The sequence below is a fragment of the Orycteropus afer genome, unplaced genomic scaffold (genome assembly GCF_000298275.1).
Source record: "Orycteropus afer afer isolate SDZICR_OR568_19922 unplaced genomic scaffold, OryAfe1.0 scaffold00002, whole genome shotgun sequence".
NCBI lineage: Eukaryota > Metazoa > Chordata > Mammalia > Tubulidentata > Orycteropodidae > Orycteropus > Orycteropus afer.
Genome location: NW_006921589.1, coordinates 22407655 through 22428563, shown reverse-complemented (window position 1 = coordinate 22428563; position 20909 = coordinate 22407655). Strand labels below are relative to the sequence as shown.

The 20909-nt window shown below is 37.9% G+C and overlaps 1 protein-coding gene across 1 annotated transcript in view; it reads left to right on the top strand.

The window, feature by feature from the left end:
- The window catches only part of UNC80 (unc-80 homolog, NALCN channel complex subunit), a 282090-nt gene that overhangs the window by 102000 nt on the left and 159181 nt on the right, over positions 1-20909 (top strand). Inside the window, exons 17-22 of the mRNA XM_042782808.1 lie at positions 410-576; positions 1321-1419; positions 9766-9974; positions 11361-11467; positions 13419-13515; positions 18562-18734. Of these exons, the coding sequence (XP_042638742.1) occupies positions 410-576; positions 1321-1419; positions 9766-9974; positions 11361-11467; positions 13419-13515; positions 18562-18734 (852 nt within the window). The remainder of the gene's footprint in view (positions 1-409; positions 577-1320; positions 1420-9765; positions 9975-11360; positions 11468-13418; positions 13516-18561; positions 18735-20909) is intronic.

Below are 20909 nucleotides of genomic sequence, written 5' to 3'. Positions count from 1 at the left end.
GGAGAAGCTGAACAGACACTGAAATCTCTAGTCTAAAAACAAATCTGACTCCCTTTCTTTTGCAGGCATTTCTTCAGAAGTCAAAAATTAAAAAGAAAATTTAAGATTGGGAATCCCATGATTAGAAATGTAAACTGATGTCTTTCTAATGGCACAGTCAACTTTCTGAATGTGAAACATGGTAACCATCCTTTTTTTAATACTTAGGATGACAGTCAAGGTTCTTGGTAATATTTCTACAGAATTATGTAGAGGCAGTAGGCCACTGGTTTCATCAGTAGTAAATTGCTTCCTTTTGTAATCCAATGCTTATCTAAACCTATGAGGAATTGCCTTCTCGCTCTCTTCCTTTGATAACTATTTAACCACACAACATTCTTTCCCCAAACTTCCTTTTGCCTCCCAACAGGGGCTGTATTGTGACATCCGCCAGCTGGTCCAGTTTATCAAAGAAGCTCATGGGAACGTCTTCAGGAGAGTGGCTCTCAGTGCTTTGCTTGACAGTGCAGAGAAGTTAGCACCAGGGAAAAAAGTGGAGGAAAATGAACAGGAATCTAAGGCCCCAGGTGGTAAAAGGTTGGTGGCTTGAGCTCTGTGACTATTTGTGTTTGTCTTATGCCTGTAGAACATAACCTTCTGTTGCATGGTTCATGTGGTTCTCAATGTGCTGTAACTCTGAACAGGAATGAAGACCTCTTTTATGTAAGTGGCATCACTGGTGGTTGTTGAGCTGCAGTTTAGAAAAGGAATAAGCTTGCTATCCAACAAATATCATTTCTGTAGCAATTTGTTATGTCCTAACTTTCAAATACTTGAACTCCATCTCATAACCCTTAATAATCTATGTTTTAGTCATTTCTGTAGATAACTTTTTTTTTCCAGAAAGGAAAAGCAATAACCAATTCCGTATTATCCTGTTCAGTAAGTAATATTTTAAATGTGGCAAAAGACAACTTTCTGAGCAGGACCTTGTTGTTTATCCTTCTAGTAAACATGAACAGGTTTTATGCATATTACATATAAAATGTTACTTACAAAGATAAGAAGAAACTCCTACATTTAAAATCCTCCTTGTAGTTAATAACCATGCTTGTAATAAAGATGGTATTTTTAGGCCTTGAGGAAGCAAGGTAGGGTATAAATTTTCACAACATAGATTTATGGTGACAAAGTTTGTGAGTCACGGAGGTTGTATATAACAATGTCTTCTGAATGAAATATTAGGAAGTATTGGCAGTGGCAGCTAGTTCGGTGGGTCATTTCCTTGTTTGTTTGTTTTTTCCTGATCTGTTGTGATTGGTGGAATGAACCTTTTGATAGGTCAGAGGCAGGAAGCATTGTGGATAAAGGCCAGTTGTCCTCCGCACCTGAGGAGTGCCGCAGCTTCATGTCCGGCCGCCCCTCACAGACTCCAGAGCAGTAAGTAACGTTGGCTTTGCCTTCATGCCAGGGGCTGAACACTTCCCACTGGGAGAAATTCTATTTCCCAAATTGATGATATTTTTTTTTTCATTTCCTTTGAACATCACTTTGCTTCTGCCTTCAACTTTGCATTTCCATTGCCACCACTCTCCAAGCCCAAAACTAAAATAACTAACCTCATGCTTATAGGAAGAGATTCCCTAACTGCACTTCTCAGCTGTCTCATCCTCACTCTACTTTCATGCACACTCTGCAGACACATTTGAAAAATAACGTATAGGAGGTGGGGTGGGAATGCCATCCACTTTCTTGTTTAAAATCACTTATAAATCCTTTTTTGTAAATATATGAGTGGTTGTCAGTGTGCCCAATGTTATTTTACTAAAAAAAAAAAAAAAAAAAAACAGAGTGAGAAAATTTTTTTTATTGCCCAGCCTTAGCCCGAATATAGATTCCATTTCATTTCATCTTGATCTTCCCCTGAGATACATTTCAGTGTCCTCTAAAATCAATTTTTCTCCATTTTCTGAAATGGCAAAAGCAAAATTATCTTTAAAGCAATGCCTTCAGAAAATATGAAGGTTATTGTAGACACTACATATATGACCTGATTCTATTCAAGGTTCATCCTTATTTATTCTTCTTTGAGACTAATTATTTACCTGCAAATGGTGCAGTTAATATTTAAACCATGGACATTATTATGTAGATACATAACTTTACTTCCCCAAACCCTCTTCCAGTATTAAATTATTGCCCTTCAAGAAAGTCCTTGGGGCATTTTAGATGTTATGATATCTCCTCTCCATATTCATATCAAACCAGAGAAGTTCACAGTCATCAGACAGGATCCACAGTAATTCACAACAGCCAACAAACTTTCTAAGAACAAAAAGCCCACATAGTTGTTGTAGTACTTCAGAATCTTAGTTATTGCCCCTAACTGGGTGGAGGAATCAAGGGGAAGGTAACTCCATGAGGTCAGTTACCAGGTGGGTTTTGCTTACCATTATAACACCAAAGAAGGGACATCAGTGGTTCAGTGGTAGAATTCTTGCTTTCCATGTAAGAGACACGATTCAACTCCCAGTCATGCACTTCCTGCTCAGTCACTACCTTCTGTCAGTAAAAACTTGTATTTGCAAATTGCTATGATATTGAACAGGTTTCAACAGAGCTTCTAGACTAAAATTGCCTAGGAAGAAACATCTGGCAGTCAATTTTTAAAAATCAGCCAATGAAAATCCTATGGATCACAGTGGTTCAATCTGCAACTCATTATATGGATGGTGCAGGACTGGGTGGCATTTTGTTCCACTGTGCATAGGGTCCCCATGAGTCAGGAGCCAGCTCAAAGGCAGCTAACAGCAATACGGCTCCAATGCCTACATGGTGTTTGACCCATAGCATGAACTTAATATATATTTCACCAATGAGTGGAGGAATGAATGAGTTAATGAAATGACAGAATTGTCAGTTCATAACTAAGCCTGTAAGTTTTGTTGTCTTTAATTTCCTTTCTCAACATTGAACATTTGTTTTTCCCTTCAGGAATTTTTTAAGAACATGGGAAAAGTCCAAACATAAGATCTAGGCAAAAATAAAATAATGTGAAAGGCAGTTTTGTAGCTGAATAGACAGAAGACTGTTTAAAGGGTTTTATACACAGAAAGGGAGCTCTGGTGGCGTAATGCCTGAGGCATTTGACTGCTAAACAGAAGGCTGGCGGTTGAAACCTACCAGCCACTCCTCAGAAGGAAGACTGGGCAATCTACCACCACAGAGATACCACCTCAGAAACTCAAGGAGGGGTCACTGTGAGTTGGATTAGACTCAACAACAGTGAGTTTGGTTCTTTTGTTTTATACACAGAATGTCTATCCAAGAAAAGGAGGAAGGATTGTTTTTCTCAAAAACTAATAACAACTATTGAGCTAATCTCATCAATAAAAACGATCTAATAGGCAAACCAGACGTAAAAAATAAGACCATCTATCTTCATAGATAATTAGAGTTTCTAGATTCCATAATATTCTCTTTGCTCAGTGTTCCATAAGCACTGTGTGATTTCTTAGCTTTTAGCACATGTCTGTTCTTTCTCCTTGAGTGAAGGTGCATGTTGTAATATGGCTTTACATAAAGATTTCCAACTGGAGGGATGTGATAGGCTGTCAAATACAGAACTGTTGCGCGATCCAAGGGGGCCCAGGAGGTGAGCGTGCCAAATGTCCTCTGTTCAGCACTGAGAGAGGTGGATTTTTACTTTGGTTGTTAGCTCTTGGCATCCACTCTAGCTTCTCTTTCCTCTTCTCCCTTTCTCTTCTTGCCTTCCTCTTTACAGAAAGGTCACAATAACTGAATATTAGTAGGAACGGTTTTATGTGCTCATTGCTCTAAGACACATTACTGGTATACACCCATTGGACAAAGCTGATGTAGCGTTTTATTAAGAAAAGCTGATTACTGATAGCTTCCCTGGATGTTTGTCTATTCAGAGCATGTAGTCATCCCCTCATCATTGTATCACACATTGCTAAAGGTGAGAAATGATTTATGTTCTGTGATCATTTGAGAATAAGTAGCTGAGATAACAAATTCCAGAAAGCTGATTTAAATTCATACCATGTTTGATATACAGAATTTTTGGTCTAAAATAAGAACTAAAAGGCTATTTAGTGCTCTGGTGAGATTTTGGGAGATAAAATCTGGATCCTCCAGAGAGTGAATAATTTGCACAGTATTATCATATTTTGGGTAGATTCTGAACTCATCCCCAAAGCTTAAAAGCAAATCATTACCTAAAATCCCATTAGCAAATTTCATCACATGTTATCAGAGTATGTTCTATAACCTTTTCTTTCCAAATCACTAAATATATATGTAGCTCAAGATGACATATGTAGAAAGCAGGGTAAAGCATACCAAAAAAACAAACAAACTCACTGCTGTTGAGTCGGACCTGAGTCATGGTGACCCCTCCTTGGATTTCTGAGGTGGTGTCTCTGTGGAAGTAGATTGCCCAGGTGGGTTTGTACCACCAGCCTTCTGGTTAACAGTCAACTGCCTTAGGTACTATGAAGGAACATAATTTAAAAATCTAAGTACCACCAACTAGAGATAATCATTATAAGCATTCAGTGTGTTATGTTGGCTACATTTTTTAAAATGAATTAATTTGTGTGTATGTATGTGTGTGTGTGTGACTTGGGTGAAAGTTTACAGAGCAAATTGGTTTTCCGTTCAACAATTCATACACATTTAGTTTTGTGACATTCTTTGAAATCCCCACAATGTTACAGCACTCTTCTCACTTCCTCCTGGTGTTACCATTTCCCTTTGTCCTTCTCTCCTATCCCTTCCTGTCTTCTTAGCTTCATCCCTGGGCAAATGCTGCCCTTTTGATCATGTGTGATTGCTTTTTCTAATGAGTGCATACCTTGCCAGTATTATTGTTCATGTTATAGACCGTCTATCGTTTGGCTGAAAGGTGAGTTCAATTCCCAGCTGAAAGGTATCTAAGGGCCACAGTCTGAGGAGTTCTACCAGTCTCTACTAGAAGAGTAAACGTAGTCTTATTTTTTTTTTATGATTTTTAGTTTTGTGGCACATTTTTCTCCCACTGTCTCCAGGTCCTCCTACTGTGATCCCTTTCAGAGTGGTCAGCAATGGTAGCTAGGCACCATCCAGGTCTTCTGGTCTCAGGGTCATGAAGGCTGAGGTTCATGTAGTCCATTAATCCTTTCAAGGATCCACCTCTCTCAGTGCTGAACAGAGGACATTTGGCACGCTCACCTCCTGGGCCCCCTTGGATCAGGCAACAGTTCTGTATTTGACAGTCTATCACATCCCTCCAGTTGGAAATATTTATGCAAAGCCATATTACAACATGCATCTTCACTCAAGGAGAAAGAACAGATGTGCTAAAAGCTAAGAAATCATATAGTGCTTATGGAACACTGAGCAAAGAGAATATTATGGAATCTAGTAAATTTAATTATCTACGAAGATAGATGGTCTTATTGTTTCTTTGTGTCTTTGATTTCTTCACTTTGCTTTGCTTTGGGCAGGGAGAAACCAGTAGTTGCACCCTATATGGCCACTCATAAGCTTTTAAGTGGCTTAAGTGACTGAAAGAGATCTCTATTTGTACCCATTCCAAAGAAATGTGATCCCACAGAAATTATCGAACAATATCATTAATATCATATGCAAGTAAAATCTTGCTGAAGATAATTCAAAAAGAGTTGCAACAGTATATTGACAGAGAACTTCCAGAAATGCAAGCTGGATTCAGAAGAGGATGTAGAACAAGAGATATCATTGTTGATGTAAAAAACAAAGAAAACCAAAAAGATGTTTATTTGTGTTTTATTAGCTATGCAAAGGTATTCTATTGTGTGTATCATAATAAATTACGGATAACATTGAGAAAAAAGGGAATTCCAGAACACTTAATTGTACTCATGAGGAACTCATACATAGACCAGGAGGCAGTTGTTCAAACAGAACAAGGGGATACTGCATGATTTAAAATCAGGAAGGGAGTGTGTCAGGGTTGTATCCTTTCACCATACTTATTCAAACTGTATGCTGAGTAAATAATCTGAGAAGCTGGACTATATGAAAAAGAACATGGCACCAGGATTGGAGGAAGAGTCATTAACAACCTGCGATATGCAGATGACACAACCTTGCTTGCTGAAAGTGAAGATGACTTGAAACACTTACTAATGAAGATTAAAGACTACAGTCTGCAGTATGGGTTACACTTCAACATAAGGAAAACAAAAATCCTCACAATGGGACCAATAAGTAGCATCACAATAGATGTGATTTCATATTGTTTGGGTTCACAATCAACACCCATGGAAGGAGCAGTCAAGAAATCAGACGGTGTGTTGCACTGGGCAAACCTGCTGCAGAAGACCTCTTTAAAGTGCTAAAGAGCAAAGGTGTTTCTTTGAAGACCAGGGTGTGCCCCATCCCAAGCCAAGGTGTTTTCAATCACCTCATATGCCCTTGAAAGCTAGGCAACAAATAAGGGAGACCAAAGAAGAGTTGATGCTTTTGCGTTGTGGTGTTGGCAGAGAATACTGAAGGTACCATGGACGCCAGAAGAACAACAAATCTGTCCTGGAAGAAGTGCAGCCAGGATGCTCCTTGGAAGCGAGAATGACCAGACTTCGTCTCACCTACTTTGGTCATATTGTCAGAAGGGACCATTCCCTGGAGAAGGATATCATGCTTGGTAAAGTGGAGGTCAACAGAAGAGGGACAAGCCCCCAATAAGATGGATTGACACAGTGGCTGCAATGATGGATATATATATATAATATAGCAATATATATATAATATAGCAAGGATTGTAAGGCTGGCACAGGACCAGCCAATGCTTCATTTTGTTGTATGTAGGGTCACTATGAGTCAGAGCCGACTCCATGGCACTTAACAACAACAAAAATAAGCTTTTAAGACGCCAGTTGCTACTCACCAAAGTAGGATGTAGAATGTTGTCTTTGTGGACTATGTGGACTATGTTATGCCAATTAACCTTAGTGTCCCCCGAGACTATGGTCCTGAGCCCACATGCCCAGAAACTCATTCCATAAAGGTGTTTTGTTGTGACTAAGAAGTTTTCTTTGCCTCATGTATACTCTACAATATTCATGGATATAATTTCAGCACATGTAAATACATAGATGGGAATATTCTCTATCAAACCTATATTCATGAATGTAGTCCTATTCACCTTCCCACCCTTATCTATGTATCTACAGTAGATTATTGTTATTACTGTTATTACAGGATTGTGTATGTAACAGTATTCACCTTTGTTGCCTTTCGTTCTTGTGCTCCTCCCTGTGTCTTCCTCCGCCTTGTTCTTTTTGTGCTTACCTACCCCTTATTGCATATGGCCTTCACTTTCACCTAAGTCAGCTCGTGTCTATCCTCCAGTAAGTGATTTAGCTTCCTCTCCCCTCCCACCCTTGGTAACTTTCAAAGAATGATTCTTTCTGTATATAATTTTTTTCTTGACTTTAAATAGTAGTGGTATCATATAGTATTTGTCCTTTTGTGACTGACTAATTTCACTCAGCATAATGTCCTCCAGGTTCATTCATGTTATGAGATATGTCACAGATTCATCATCATTCTTTAATGTTGCATAGTATTCCGTTGTGTGTATGTACCACAGTATGTTTATCCATTCACCACTGTGTGTATGTACCATAGTATGTTTATCCATTCATCCACTGATGGCACTTAGATTGTTTCCATCATTTTGCTATTGTGAATAATGCTGTGATGAACATGGATGTGCATATATCTGTTTATGTCATGACTCTGATTTCTGTAGGACATATACCTAATAGTGGGATTGCTGGATCAGGTGATATTTCCATTTCCATCTTTTTTAAGGCAGTACCATACTGTTTTCCACAGTGGTTTTACCATTTTTTAGTCCCATCAGCAGTGTATGAGGGTTCTTATCTCTCCACATCCTAGCCAGCATTTGTTTTGGGTTTTTCTTTTTCCTTTTTTTTTTTGTTCTTAATTTTAATGCTGGGGTAAGATAATATTTCATTGTTGTTTTGATATGCATCTCTACAATGGCTAATGATCAGGGGAGCATTTCTTCATGTGTTTGCTATCCACCTTAATGTCTTCTTTGATGAAGAAATATCCTCTGTCCATTTTTTAATTGAATTGTTTGTCATTTTGTGGTGGTGGTTAAGTTTTCTATAAATTTCTGAGATTAGGCTCTTGTCCAATACATCATTGCCAATTTTTTTCCCCAGCCTGTAAATTCTCTTTTTACTCTTTTGGTGAAGTCTTTTGATGTGCATAAATATTTAATTTTTAGGAGATCCCGGTCTTCTAGTTTGTCTTTTGCTGTTTGTGCATTTTCAGTTATGTTTGACAGCTTATTTATAGTTGGCTACATTTTTGAGCATGCACACACACAAACCCACACATGCATTTACATGTGTCCTTTAAAAAAATTAACCTGTTATCCTGTTTCAATCATTACATCTCTGCTTTTTAACTTTGCAATAAATCATGAAAATGTCCCATATCGATAATTTTCTAAAACAAAGCTATAATTACCACAGAGTATGGTACCTTATGAAAGCCCAATAATTTATTCAACTGGTCCCCTAGAGTTGAACATTTAGATTGTTTCCAATTTTTCAGAGTTGACCCATAGTACCTCAGTGAGTATTTGAGCCTTCTTATATCTACATCTTAATATGTTGTCCCATCATTTCCTTGGAATAACTTCCGGGAAGTTGAATTATTCTATAAATTGTACAGATATGAGTTTTAGATACTGCATAAACAAATTACCTCCAGAAAAGTTGAATCATTCTATCATACCACTGGCAATATAAGAGTAATCATTACTTTCTTTTTGTCCTCCTCTTAATCTTTGCAACTGGCCTTTTTTTTTTTGACACCTAGTGAAATAAACTAAATCTGCATACAACTGACCACTAAATCTGCATACAACTGGCCACTTGTACATTTCCTCTTACCCAATGCTCAAAAATTCCTTTGGAGGTATTCTTTTTCTTAAATAAATTCCTATATATATATATATATATATATATATATATATCATCATTCTTTAACGTTGCATAGTATTCCATTGTGTGTATGTACCATAGTTTATTTATCCATTCATCCACTGATGGACACTTAGGTTGGTTCAATATTTTGCTATTGTGAATAATGCTGTGCTGAACATGGTGTGCATATATTTGTTTATGTCACAGCTCTTATTTCTCTAGGATATATACCTAGCAGTGGGGTTACTGGCTCGTGTGACATATAGATATATCCTAAACTTTTTTGCTGTAGTGATTGTTGAATAATACAATCCCTGAGTATGGTGATTGCACTTCATGTATTCATTATTCAAGTATATTTTGCATATCTATTTAGTCCTATACTGTACTGGGGTAGGTAGTGGGAAGGAAAGTACAATATGGTGCACAAGCCATGGAAACTTAAAAAATGTTAAATATTTACTGGCACTTCAAGTCTTCTGGTACTGTGACTCACAGCAAATCCTTGCAATAATATTTAGCTTTTTATTAAGGTTTAAAAAACTTTGATCCCCTCAATTTGATATCTGAGACATGAATGTTTTTAAGAAGAGCTGAGAAAGTGAGGCTTGGTTGGTCTCCCTCCTTCTACTCCCATGGCCACTCAAAAACTAGTGTATCAAGATCATTCTGCAGGGTTTTCCCAGACATCGTTGGCATTTTGTTGAAAGAAATGGAAGAGAATTTCACCCAAGTGGTCAGATGTTTAACCCAATCCTCTGTTTCCTTACAGTGATGAGCAAATGCAAGCAGGCAACCTGGGGAGGAAAGATTTCTGGCGCAAGATGTTCAAATCCCAGAGTGCAGCAAGTGACACCAGCAGCCAGTCTGAACAGGACACTTCGGAATGTACCACTGCCCACTCAGGGACCACGTCTGACCGCCGTGCCCGCTCACGGTCCCGTAGAATTTCCCTCCGGAAGAAGCTTAAACTCCCCATAGGTAAAAGTATGTCTGTATTTATGTTTATTCTTATTCCTACCATGCCCTTAAATCAACTCATTATCAAAACAGAGCATGCCTGGTAAGGTAGAAAAAAGAAAACCTTCAAGTTGCAGGGCCAGACCAACTCGTTCATTCATTAATTCACTCATTCACTCTTTCTTTTTCCAGCAGATATTCATCAATCTGCTACCATAAGCCTCTACTTGTGCAAACACTATACTAAGCATTAGAAATTAAATGATAAGCAAAAATTCATGGCCTTCTTCTTTGCTAAGCTTTCAGTCTAGGGGGTGGCAGTCACTATGGCACATAATCTTACAACTAAATATACTTGCAACCTAGAATTTCATGAAGGAAAAATGCATGGTGTTATGAGAGCATGCAGAAGTGAGACCTGATCTAATTGGACAAAAGGGGCCAGCAGTCAGGGAAGGCTTCATGAAGAACTCAAACCAAACCAAACTGCCGTCGAGTCGGATCTGACTCATAGCAACCCCTCCTTGGGTTTCCAAGGTGGTATCACTACAGAAGTAGATTGCCCAGTCTTCCTTCCGAGGAGTGGCTGGTGGGTTTGAACCTCCAGCCTCTGGTTAGCAGTCAAATGCCTTAGGCACTATGCCACCAGAGCTCCCTTTCATGGAGAAAGTGGCATTAAGTAACAGGACACTTAGGGAAATGAAGGAAGGAGAGCAGTCCAGGTGGTAACAATAAAGTGCGCAAAGGTATTATGGGATGGAAGGAATTAGAAGCACCGTAATAAGGGTAGCAGTGGCTGTATTTCTATGTAGAGCAATAGTTTGGGAGGAGACCACACCTGGCATTGAGGGTCAGCTTAAGTACTTGACTCTTTATCCTAGAGCCCTAGATAGTCAACGTGGGATGTTAAACAGAAGAGTAGCATAATCAGATAAACTTTTTCTGAAAGATCTCCACATGGAAAACATTGGAGGTGACATGATTGGATAAGGAAGCCTGGATGCAAAGCTGTCTGGTAGTGTAGGTATAAGTAATGGTAGTTTGGCCTGGTAGTGACTGCGCAGTGAGAAATGGACAGATTTGAGACATATATATGAGATAAAATCAGCAGCACTTAATGGGAGATATGAAAGTTGCCCAGGATATCTGGATGGATTCTGGTTTCATTCACTAAAGACCACTGGGGTCCTTTTTTCCTTCTGGTCTTTCTTGTTCATATAATTTCACAATCCAACACTCAACATCTTGATTCAAAGCATGCACACTGAAAGTCATTTGTTTTCATTTCTGTTTATATCAAGCCATGTAACTTCCATTGCTTGTTGGATACATGCTGGCATTTCTGTTTACTCCATTTGGAATAAAGTACTACAATGGTCTAATTTTTTAAAAAAATATATCAAATAGGAAACTGGCTGAAAAGATCCTCCCTCTCGGGCTTGGCAGATGGTGTGGAAGACCTCCTAGACATCAGCTCTGTGGACCGCCTGTCTTTCATCAGGCAAAGCTCCAAGGTAAACAGGACTTTACTTATGAAAGGGAATATTTGAGTCACTGATAGAAAAAAGTCTGGGCTGAGAAATGCTAAACACCTGGAGAGAGGACAAAAAAGGAGTTGAAGAAACTCTCAAGTTGAACAGATTTGGGCAACTTAGAAGAGCAATGGAAATTAAGATGTTTACATGATCAGCTAGAGTAGAATTTGATGGTAAGAGTGAAATGGGAAAAAATGTGGCAAAAAAGTATGTAAAATTATAATGCTGATATATGTATGTACATAGGCATCATTTTCCAACTACTTTTAACTTTTAACACACATGTGAAACCTCTGACATCTCAAACTCCTCTCCAATGATCCAGTAATAATGATCCTTCCACTATGAAAACACACACATCATTCAGCTTCCTTTCACTACTTTTGGCACCATCTGAACAATTCATCTTCTTTAAAAGAATAAGAAAAGTCAGAATGATTTTTCCCACTAAGTGCTTGTCCATAATACGGTTGAGCAATGGAGTAGCATACAATTTGGAAAAGACAATGATTCTCAGTGAAATTTATTTTCTAAAGAGTTCCCCTTGTGGTTGATTCATGGCTCAGTCACTTATACCCTTAATTTTCAGTATAGGATAATAGTTGAGTTTCTTTTAATACAAATTATTTCTTACATTCTTCCTTCTTTGATTCCTGCTAAAACCATTTTTCTTTCATCCAGTCAGTTTTAAAAGTATAATTTTAAAATAATAAAAAGAATATAACAACATTACCAAACATTTTGAAAACATATTTATAATTCCTCTTTCAGATTCTTTTTGCTAAAAGAAAATCACTGTATTTGAGTATCTGGGTGGCCAATAGATTTGTTGCTGTACTGAAAATTTGGAGTAATATTGGGCTAAAGATGAGATCAAGAACACATTCTAATTCTTAGAGAGATATGTTATTGCACACTAATTATAGTTGCTCTATAAATTAATTTACACTGGTTCTTTTGCAGAACTTAAATATTCAATTTGGCTCTTGAAGTAGTTTTCTATGGCTGCCATAACAAAGGACCACAAACTGAAAAAAAAAAAAACAAACCTCACTGCCATTGAATTGATTGGAACTACAAACTAGGTGGCTTAAAACAACAGAAGTTTATCCTCTCACAATCCTGGAGGCTAGAAGTCCAAAATTAAGATGTTGACAGGGCCACACGCTCTCTGGAGGCTCTAGCAGAGGAACCCTCTATTAATTCTTCTATCTTCAGCTGGTCCCAGGTGTCCCTTCCTTGGTTCATGGTAGCAAAACTCCAATCTCTGACTCTACCTTCACATTGCTATCTTCCCTATGAGTTTGTCACTTCTATATTTTGTCCCTTTTCCCTTTTTATAAGGACACCACCAGTCAGATAGAATTGGGGAATACCCTAGTCCAGCATGACACCATGTTAGCTTAATCAGTTACATTTGCAAAGACTCTGTTTCCAAATAAGTTCACATCTGGAGGTTCTGGAGATTCAGACTTCAATATATGATGGGGGAACACAATTTAACAGCTGTCTTTTACTATGCTCTGATTCTCAACTGTGTTCTTATTTATAAAGAAAGAATATGACTTTGTTCAAAGTTTTGAACTTGAATTTCATTAGAATGAAACTTTAAGAGTGCTTCAATTATTCAGTAAAGTATTTTTATAGTGCCTGATTTCTTGGTGTTCAATCTATGACCTGGCTCTCCCCAGGTATAAAAGCAAAAACAAAAAACAAACCATTGCACCAAGTCTATTCCAACCTTAGCTATAGTAATGTCTTTTGCAGCACATGGGCATGAACTACACTGACTAACTAACCAGATATGGTAGCCAGAGGAGCTAAGTGATCTCCGTATTCTAACCAACTTATATTTCAAGGTAAGGGTTAGTATAGTCACAAAGAATCACCTTTTAATTTAGTTATCAAATTGATATTCTTTTTATCTCAGGTCAAATTCACCAGTGCTGTGAAGCTATCTGAAGGTGGGCCAGGGAGTGGAATGGAGAATGGAAGAGATGAAGAGGAAAATTTCTTCAAGCGTCTCGGTAAATGTTATGCACCCTGAAAATGTCATAACTTTCATCTCACAGAACAAAAGTTTAATTAGAGTGAATGATCTATTTTCTATTTCCACTATATTCTCATTTATTTCTCTCTCATTGTGTATTTTAATATTGTCTATAGCTTTACTAGGGGCCCTGGTGGTTCAGTGGTAGAATTCTCACCTTCAAGGCAGGAAACCTGGGTTAGATTCCCAGCCAATGAATCTCATTCATAGCCGTCAAGTGGAGGCTTATGTGCTGCTGTGATGCTGCACAGGTTTTAGCAGAGCTTCCAGACTAAGACAAACTAGGTTAAAAAAGCCTGATGATCTACTTCCAAAAGCAACCAGTGAAAACCCTATGGATTACAGTGGTTGATATACAACTGATCATGGGGATACTGCAGGACCAGAGAGTGTTTCATTCTGGTGTTACCATGAGTTGGGGGCTAACTGGATGACAGCTAATGGCAACATTCACCACTCGTCTGTCAGTTTGTCATACTGTGGCTGGTTGCTTGTATGTTACTGTGATGCTGGAGGCTATGCCACTGGGATTTCAAATACCAGCAAGGTCACACATGGTAGACAGGTTTCAGCAGAGCTTCCAGACTAAGACAGACTAGGAAGGAGGACTTGCTGTCTACTTCTACACAAAATTGGCCATTGAAAACCTTATGAATAACATTGTTTGATATAGTTCTAGAAGATGAGCCCTCAGGTTGGAAGTCACTCAAAATACAGTTATGGAAGAGCTGCCTCCTCAAAGAGATGCCATTAAAGACATGGATGGAGTAAAGCATTTAGGACCTTCATTTGCTAATGTGGCATGACTCAAAATGAGAACAAACAGCTGCAAACATCTGTTAGTAATCAGAACATGAAATGCATGAAGTATGAGTGTGGGGAAGTCATCCAAAAATGAAATAGAACACATAAAGATGGATAGCCTGGGCATTAGTGAGCTAAAGTAGATTGATTTTGGCCATTTTGAATCAGGCAATTATATGGTCTGCTCTAACAGGAATGACAAACTGAGAGGAATAGCACCACATTCATCATTAAAAGAACATTTTAAGATCTATTTTGAAGTATAATGCTCTCAGGGATAAGAAAATATCCATATGCCTACAAGGAAGACTAGTTAATACAACTATTATTCAAATTTAGGCACAAAACACTAATGCCAAAGATGAAGAAATTAATTATTTTAACCAACTTCTGCAGTCTGAATTTGACCAAACTTGCAATCAAGATGCATTGATAATTTTGGGTGATTGGAACCAAAAAAGAAGGAGCAGTACCTGGAGAATATGGCCTTGGTGATAGAAAAGAGGCTGGAGAGGGCATGATGAAATTTTGCAAGACCAATGACTTGTTCATTGCAAATACCTTTATTCAAAAACATAAAAAGTGACTATACACATGAAACTCACTGAATGGAATACACCAGAATCAAATCACCTACATCTGTGGAAAGAGATGATGGAGAAGCTCAATATCATCATTAGTTGCTCATATGCAAGTTCAAGTTACAGCTGAAGAAAATTAAAACAAGTCCACAACAGCTAAAGTAAGACCTTGAGTATATCCCACCTGAACTTAAATACCATCGCAAGAATAGATTTGATGCATTGAACACTAATGATATAAGACCATATGAGTTGTGGAATAACATCAAAAACATCATACATGAAAAAAGTAAAAGGTCATTAAAAATGCATGAAAGAAACAAAAGACCTAAATAGATGTCAGAAGAGACTTTGAAACTTGCTCTTGAATGGAGAGTGGCTAAAGAGAATGGAAAAAATGATGAAACAAAAGAACTTAACAGAGACTTCAAAAAGCATCTTGAGAAGACAAAGCAAAGCATTATAATGAAATATGCAGAGACCTGGTATTAGGAATTCAAGAGGGAAGACACTCCTGGCATATTTCAAACTGAAATAACTGAAGAAAAAATTCAAACTTTGAATTGCAATATTGAAGGATTCCATGGGTGAAATATTGAATGATGCAGAAAGCATTGTAAGAAGATGGAAGGAATACACAGAGTCACTATGCCAAAAATAATTAGTTGATGTTCAACCATATCATGAGGTAGCACATGATCAAGAATCTATGGTATTGAAGGAAGAAGTAAAAGTTGCATTAGTGAAAAGCAAGGTTCCAGGAATTGACAAATACCAGTTGAGATGTTTCAACAAATAGTTGCAATACTAGAAAAGTTCACTTATCTATGCCAAGAAATTTTGGAAAGTAACTACCTGGCTAATTGACTGGAATATGTCCATATTTTTGCCCATTCCAAAGCAAGGTGATTCAACTGAATGTGTAGATTATCAAAAAATATCATTAATAACACACACTAGTGAAATTTTGCTGAAAGTTATTCACAAATAGTTGCAGTAATACATTGACAGAGAGCTGTCAGGAATTCAAGCTGGACTCAGAAGTGGAGTTGGAATGAGGACTATAATTGCTGATATCGGATGGATCTTGGCTGAAAGCAGAGAATATCAGAAAGATGTTTGCCTGTGTCTTATTGACTATGCAAAGGCATTTGACTGTGTGGATCATAACATATTATGGATAACATTGCAAAGAGTAGGAAGAGTAGGAATTCTAGAATACTTGATTATGCTCATGCAGAACCTGTACATAGACCAAAAGGCAGTCGTTTGAACAGAACAAGGGGAGACTACGCGGAACGAGGGGATACTGTGTGGTTTAAAAGAAAAGGTGTGTGTCAGAGTTGTACCTTTTCGTCCTATTTATTCAAATAAATGCTATGCTTAGCAAATAATTACAGGGGTGGTCCTCTTATCTGTAATAAATATGCATCATTCTGTGAAGCAAAGAATATAGGTTCTTTCGGACCAAAAACAAAACAAAAAAGTTTTGATCACACTTTATTTGTGTTGTTTATTTACACTCTTTGGCTGCTTTGTAGGAGTTCTGGTGGTGTAGTGGTTAAAGCATTCGGCTGCTAACAACAAGTTTGGTGATTTGAACCCACCAGCACTCCACCGGAGAAAGATGAGGCAGTCTGCTTCAGTAAAGATTTACAGCCTTGGAAACCCTATGGGGCAATTCCACTCTGTCCCACAGGGTTGCTATGAGTTGGAATCAACTCAGTGACAGTGGGTTTGGATTTTGGGTTGAGCTGCCTTGTTCCTGAAATTCTTTCAATCTAAATGGCATTTCCTTTAGTTCTATTGAATAAATTTCTTTTGGAATTAGTCATCTTGTCAAATAAATATTAAAAATATGGTGAAACACTTATTCTTAATTTGTTGTTGTTGTTGTTTGCCGTCGAGTTGGCCCCGACTCATAGCGACCCCTCCTTGGGTTTCCGAGGCAGTATCACTACGGAAGTAGGATTGCCCAACCTTCCTTCCGAGGAGTGGCTGGTGGGTTTGAACCGCCAGCCGTCTGGTTAGCAGGCAAGTGTCTTAGCCACTATGCTACCAGAGCTCCCTTATTCTTAATACTTCCTTTAATAAAATAATGGCAACACTTTTCAAAAAACTGATTATTAACATTTCATCATTATACATTATATAAAATTAAGTTTATTGACGATTCATCCTGTATTACATATTATTCCCATTACAGATTTGAGGCAGTTATTGCCTAAGCTATTTTAAATCTTAATTATAATAAGAAATGAAAAACAGCTGGGTTCACTATAAAGAAAATTCTTATTATTTTGATTCTACTTTAAACTCAAAGTTTAAAGGACTGCTAAAGTTATCATTTTTTTAATGTATGCATGACAATTTCCCTTTAACATGTTCAGCTGTTAAAAGGTTGCATGTAAGTGACTAATGAAGTGCCCTTTTGATGTGAAAAATAACAGGAAGTTTCTTTTCCCATAATCTTGTGAGTAAATAGAGTAATTATCTTTTCCCATACCCAGTGAGTAAATAGAGTAGTATTTTGAAAAGAAGCTGTTGGAACCAAGGCTGCCCTGGAAATACTTAGTCCTCATCTGTAGCATTTAGCGATGCCTTTTTTTTCTTTCCTGGCCATTTAGAGTCTGTCTTTGAAATTCACTTTACTATCTAACTATGTTCAATATTAAAATCTTATACAATAAAAAACTTAAAATATGAACTATAAATTATAAAAGGGTCATGAGATATTTGGATCTTTAAAAATGTGCCTGGAATAAAAAAAAAAAAAAAGATGAGAAACAATACTTTGTGTTTTTCTGCCTCAATGTGTGATTCTTAGACTTTCTGCATCAAAATGACCTGGAGTGTTTACTAAAAATATACATATCCCTCATTCCTGTAGGGATGAGAACTAATATTCTGCATTTTAATAAACTTCTGACTAATTCTCATTGATAGTCAACTTAACTATACAAAAATGAGAAGGAAGTCCAGATCAGTGGCTTCCAGACCACTGGACACAGAGTAGGATCAGGCTGGCTGCATCCGAATCAGCGAGGGGACTTTACAAGCACGAGTTCTTAGCCACTGCCAGAGATTCTGAGCCCAACGTTCTGCATAGGATTCAGGAACTTCCAAGGTAACTCTGTTGCACAGCCAAGTCTGGAAATTCTGGAATTAAATGACTGACCTCTAAAGTCCTTTAAAACCCCAATAGTTCAGTGATTCTTTGCAGTGTAACTATGAGAAAAAGTTTTTGCTTTCACCACAATGCCATCCTTGGTATCAATTTATTATAGCAGATCTAAAATTGCACAGTGATTTCATCTTCCATAAGAAACAAAAGTTGGTGGTTGAAGAACAATTTTAAACACACTGAGAGCTCCTACCAGTTATTAGAGAGAAGATCCAGTAGTCAGATGATCACACCCTATGTTTACATACTTATGTAAAGAACTGCATGTTCATATGCCATGGATCATCAGATTTCCATAAGTCTGGGTATGTGCAAATCAAGCAGTGGGCGGATGTAGGAAGTTTTCAGGCTTATACTAAAGAAAACACATTGTTGTATCTTTGAAACTCTTTTTAAATTTGTGATCACTACAGTCTCTCTCCTTCCTTCCTCCACCATGGAATAACCCCTACAGGGTGCCATAGTTTCGACGACCATCTTTCTACCAATCAAGATGGAGGAAAAAGCAAAAACGTGGTGAATCTTGGAGCAATCAGACAAGGCATGAAACGCTTTCAATTTCTGTTAAACTGCTGTGAGCCAGGGACAATTCCTGATGCATCTATCCTGGCAGCTGCCTTGGATCTAGTAAGTTGTTGGAAGAATTTGTCCCATCCTGTTCCCCATTCGAATTAGTACTATTGAAGAAGGTAAACAGGAATCCCTAATCCTAACCCTGACTGTGAGGTAGTATTTGTTTTCACCTTTCTTAGCATTGGTGGCAAAAGGAGCAAAATAGTTGGGAAGTGAAAGAAGAAAGAAAGGGGAAAAAAAATCTTAATATGCCCTGAGATATTTACATATAGTAAAGTAGGTATATTGTTACAAGTAGGTGGAGTCACTGCCTCCACGTACTGCCTGGGTTAAAATCACTCTGGCACTTTCTAGGTGAACCTCTGTAAAATGAGAGTAATGCTATACAATCCCTACCTCCTAGGACTGGTGTGAAGATTCAATGGGATATTAGATGTAAAGCCCTCATCACCATGCCTGATATATAGCAACTGCTCAAAAAAGTAGGCCATTCCTGGCAGTTCATACCCAACAGCAACTCCTCGGAAGGAAGATGGGGCAGTCTACTTCTGTAGTGATACTGCCTCGGAAAACCAAGGAGGGGTCGCTATGAGTCGGGTCCGACTCGACGGCACATCACAACAACATACCAACAATAGTCTTATATCCAGCATGCATTAGTCCTTTAAATTTTGAGTCTTGGTTTCATTATTTATAAATTAGAGAAAAGCTATGAAACAAGAATCAGTTGAAGTATATTCTGCAGAAGAGCTTTGAATATTATATTATACACACTGTCTTAGTTCTCTAGTCCTGCTGTAACAGAAATAACACAAGTGGATGGCTTTAACAAACAGAAATTTATTCTCTCACAGTTTAGGAGGCTACAAGTTTGAACTCAGGGTGCCAGCTCTAGGGGAAGGCTTTCTCCACTGTTGGCTCTGGGGAAGGTCCTTGTCCCCTTCCAACATCTGTGGGCCCAGCCTTCCTTGGAGATCTCCATGTGTCTGGGCATCAGTTTTCCTCTGGGATTAGGAGCTTCTCAGTGCAGGGACCCCAGGTCCAAAGTTGTTCTCTGATCCTGAATCTTCTTTCTTTGTGGTACTGAGGTCCCTCTTTGCCTGCTCACTTCTCTCTCCTTTTGTCTCTTGAAAGATAAAGGGTGATGCAGGCCACACCCCAGGGAATCATCCCTTACATTGGCTCAGGGCTGTCACCTCAGTAAAAGTGTTGCATCCCACCCTAATGCCCTTATAACAATTGGCTGGTCACATCAGATCACAACACGGAGGATGACTATGTCATCACATAACTGCCAAATCACTAAATCATGGCCCAGGCAAGTTGATACATATTCTGGGCGGACACAATTCAATCCATGACACACATATAGGGGATTCAAGGGTACAAAATGGATATTGTTAAGGAAATGTATTTGTCAGGTAAACTAGGCTCATATATGAGTTTTTAACTCAGCCTCTCAATTTCTTTTATTTACATTCTGGTTTGCAAACTCTTCATACATTGCATAAACATTGAGTACAATATACCAAGTATACTCAAGGAATAAACATTTTATTTTAATTTTATTAAAAGGAAAACCAAAATAGATTTTTATTAGAGCAAAAGAAAAAAAAAAAATATATATATATATATATATATTAAGCCTACCTCTAAATAGTCCCTTCTCTGAGTTTTCTCAAACATGAATACATGATGAATACATGACCACTGGCCACTCATATTTTACCTCGGAAAGTTATCCAAGCTTTATGATATAGTTCATGAAATTCTTCTGTGGCATGTGCAACTTTTGCTGCCAGGATATTTAGTGACCAGCAGGGAATATGGCTTCATGTAAGAATTAACACTTCTAATGACCCAAAATAATGATTTGTCATTATGTAAGATTTTTCAGCCAGTTTCCTATTGCTGAATGTTGGTCTTTGATATTCAGTGTGTATTGCTATATTTTATACCTGATAGTTTAAATGTGATTAAGAAAGCAAAAGTAGTGACAGAAGCTAGCTCAACAATTATCAAACGTACCATGACAAATTGTGTATTGGGCTTTACAGGTCGTTTAAATGGAAGAAATCCAAAGTGCTGTTAGATCCATCTGTGTCTTAATGCAAAAGTCACAACTACTGTTAAAAAATCTTTAAACAAAGTGAGGCATCTAATTTCTCAGGCAACTGCCTAATGAGATTAAGGAAAAGCATAATGATGCATCAAGTTATTTCAATTTGT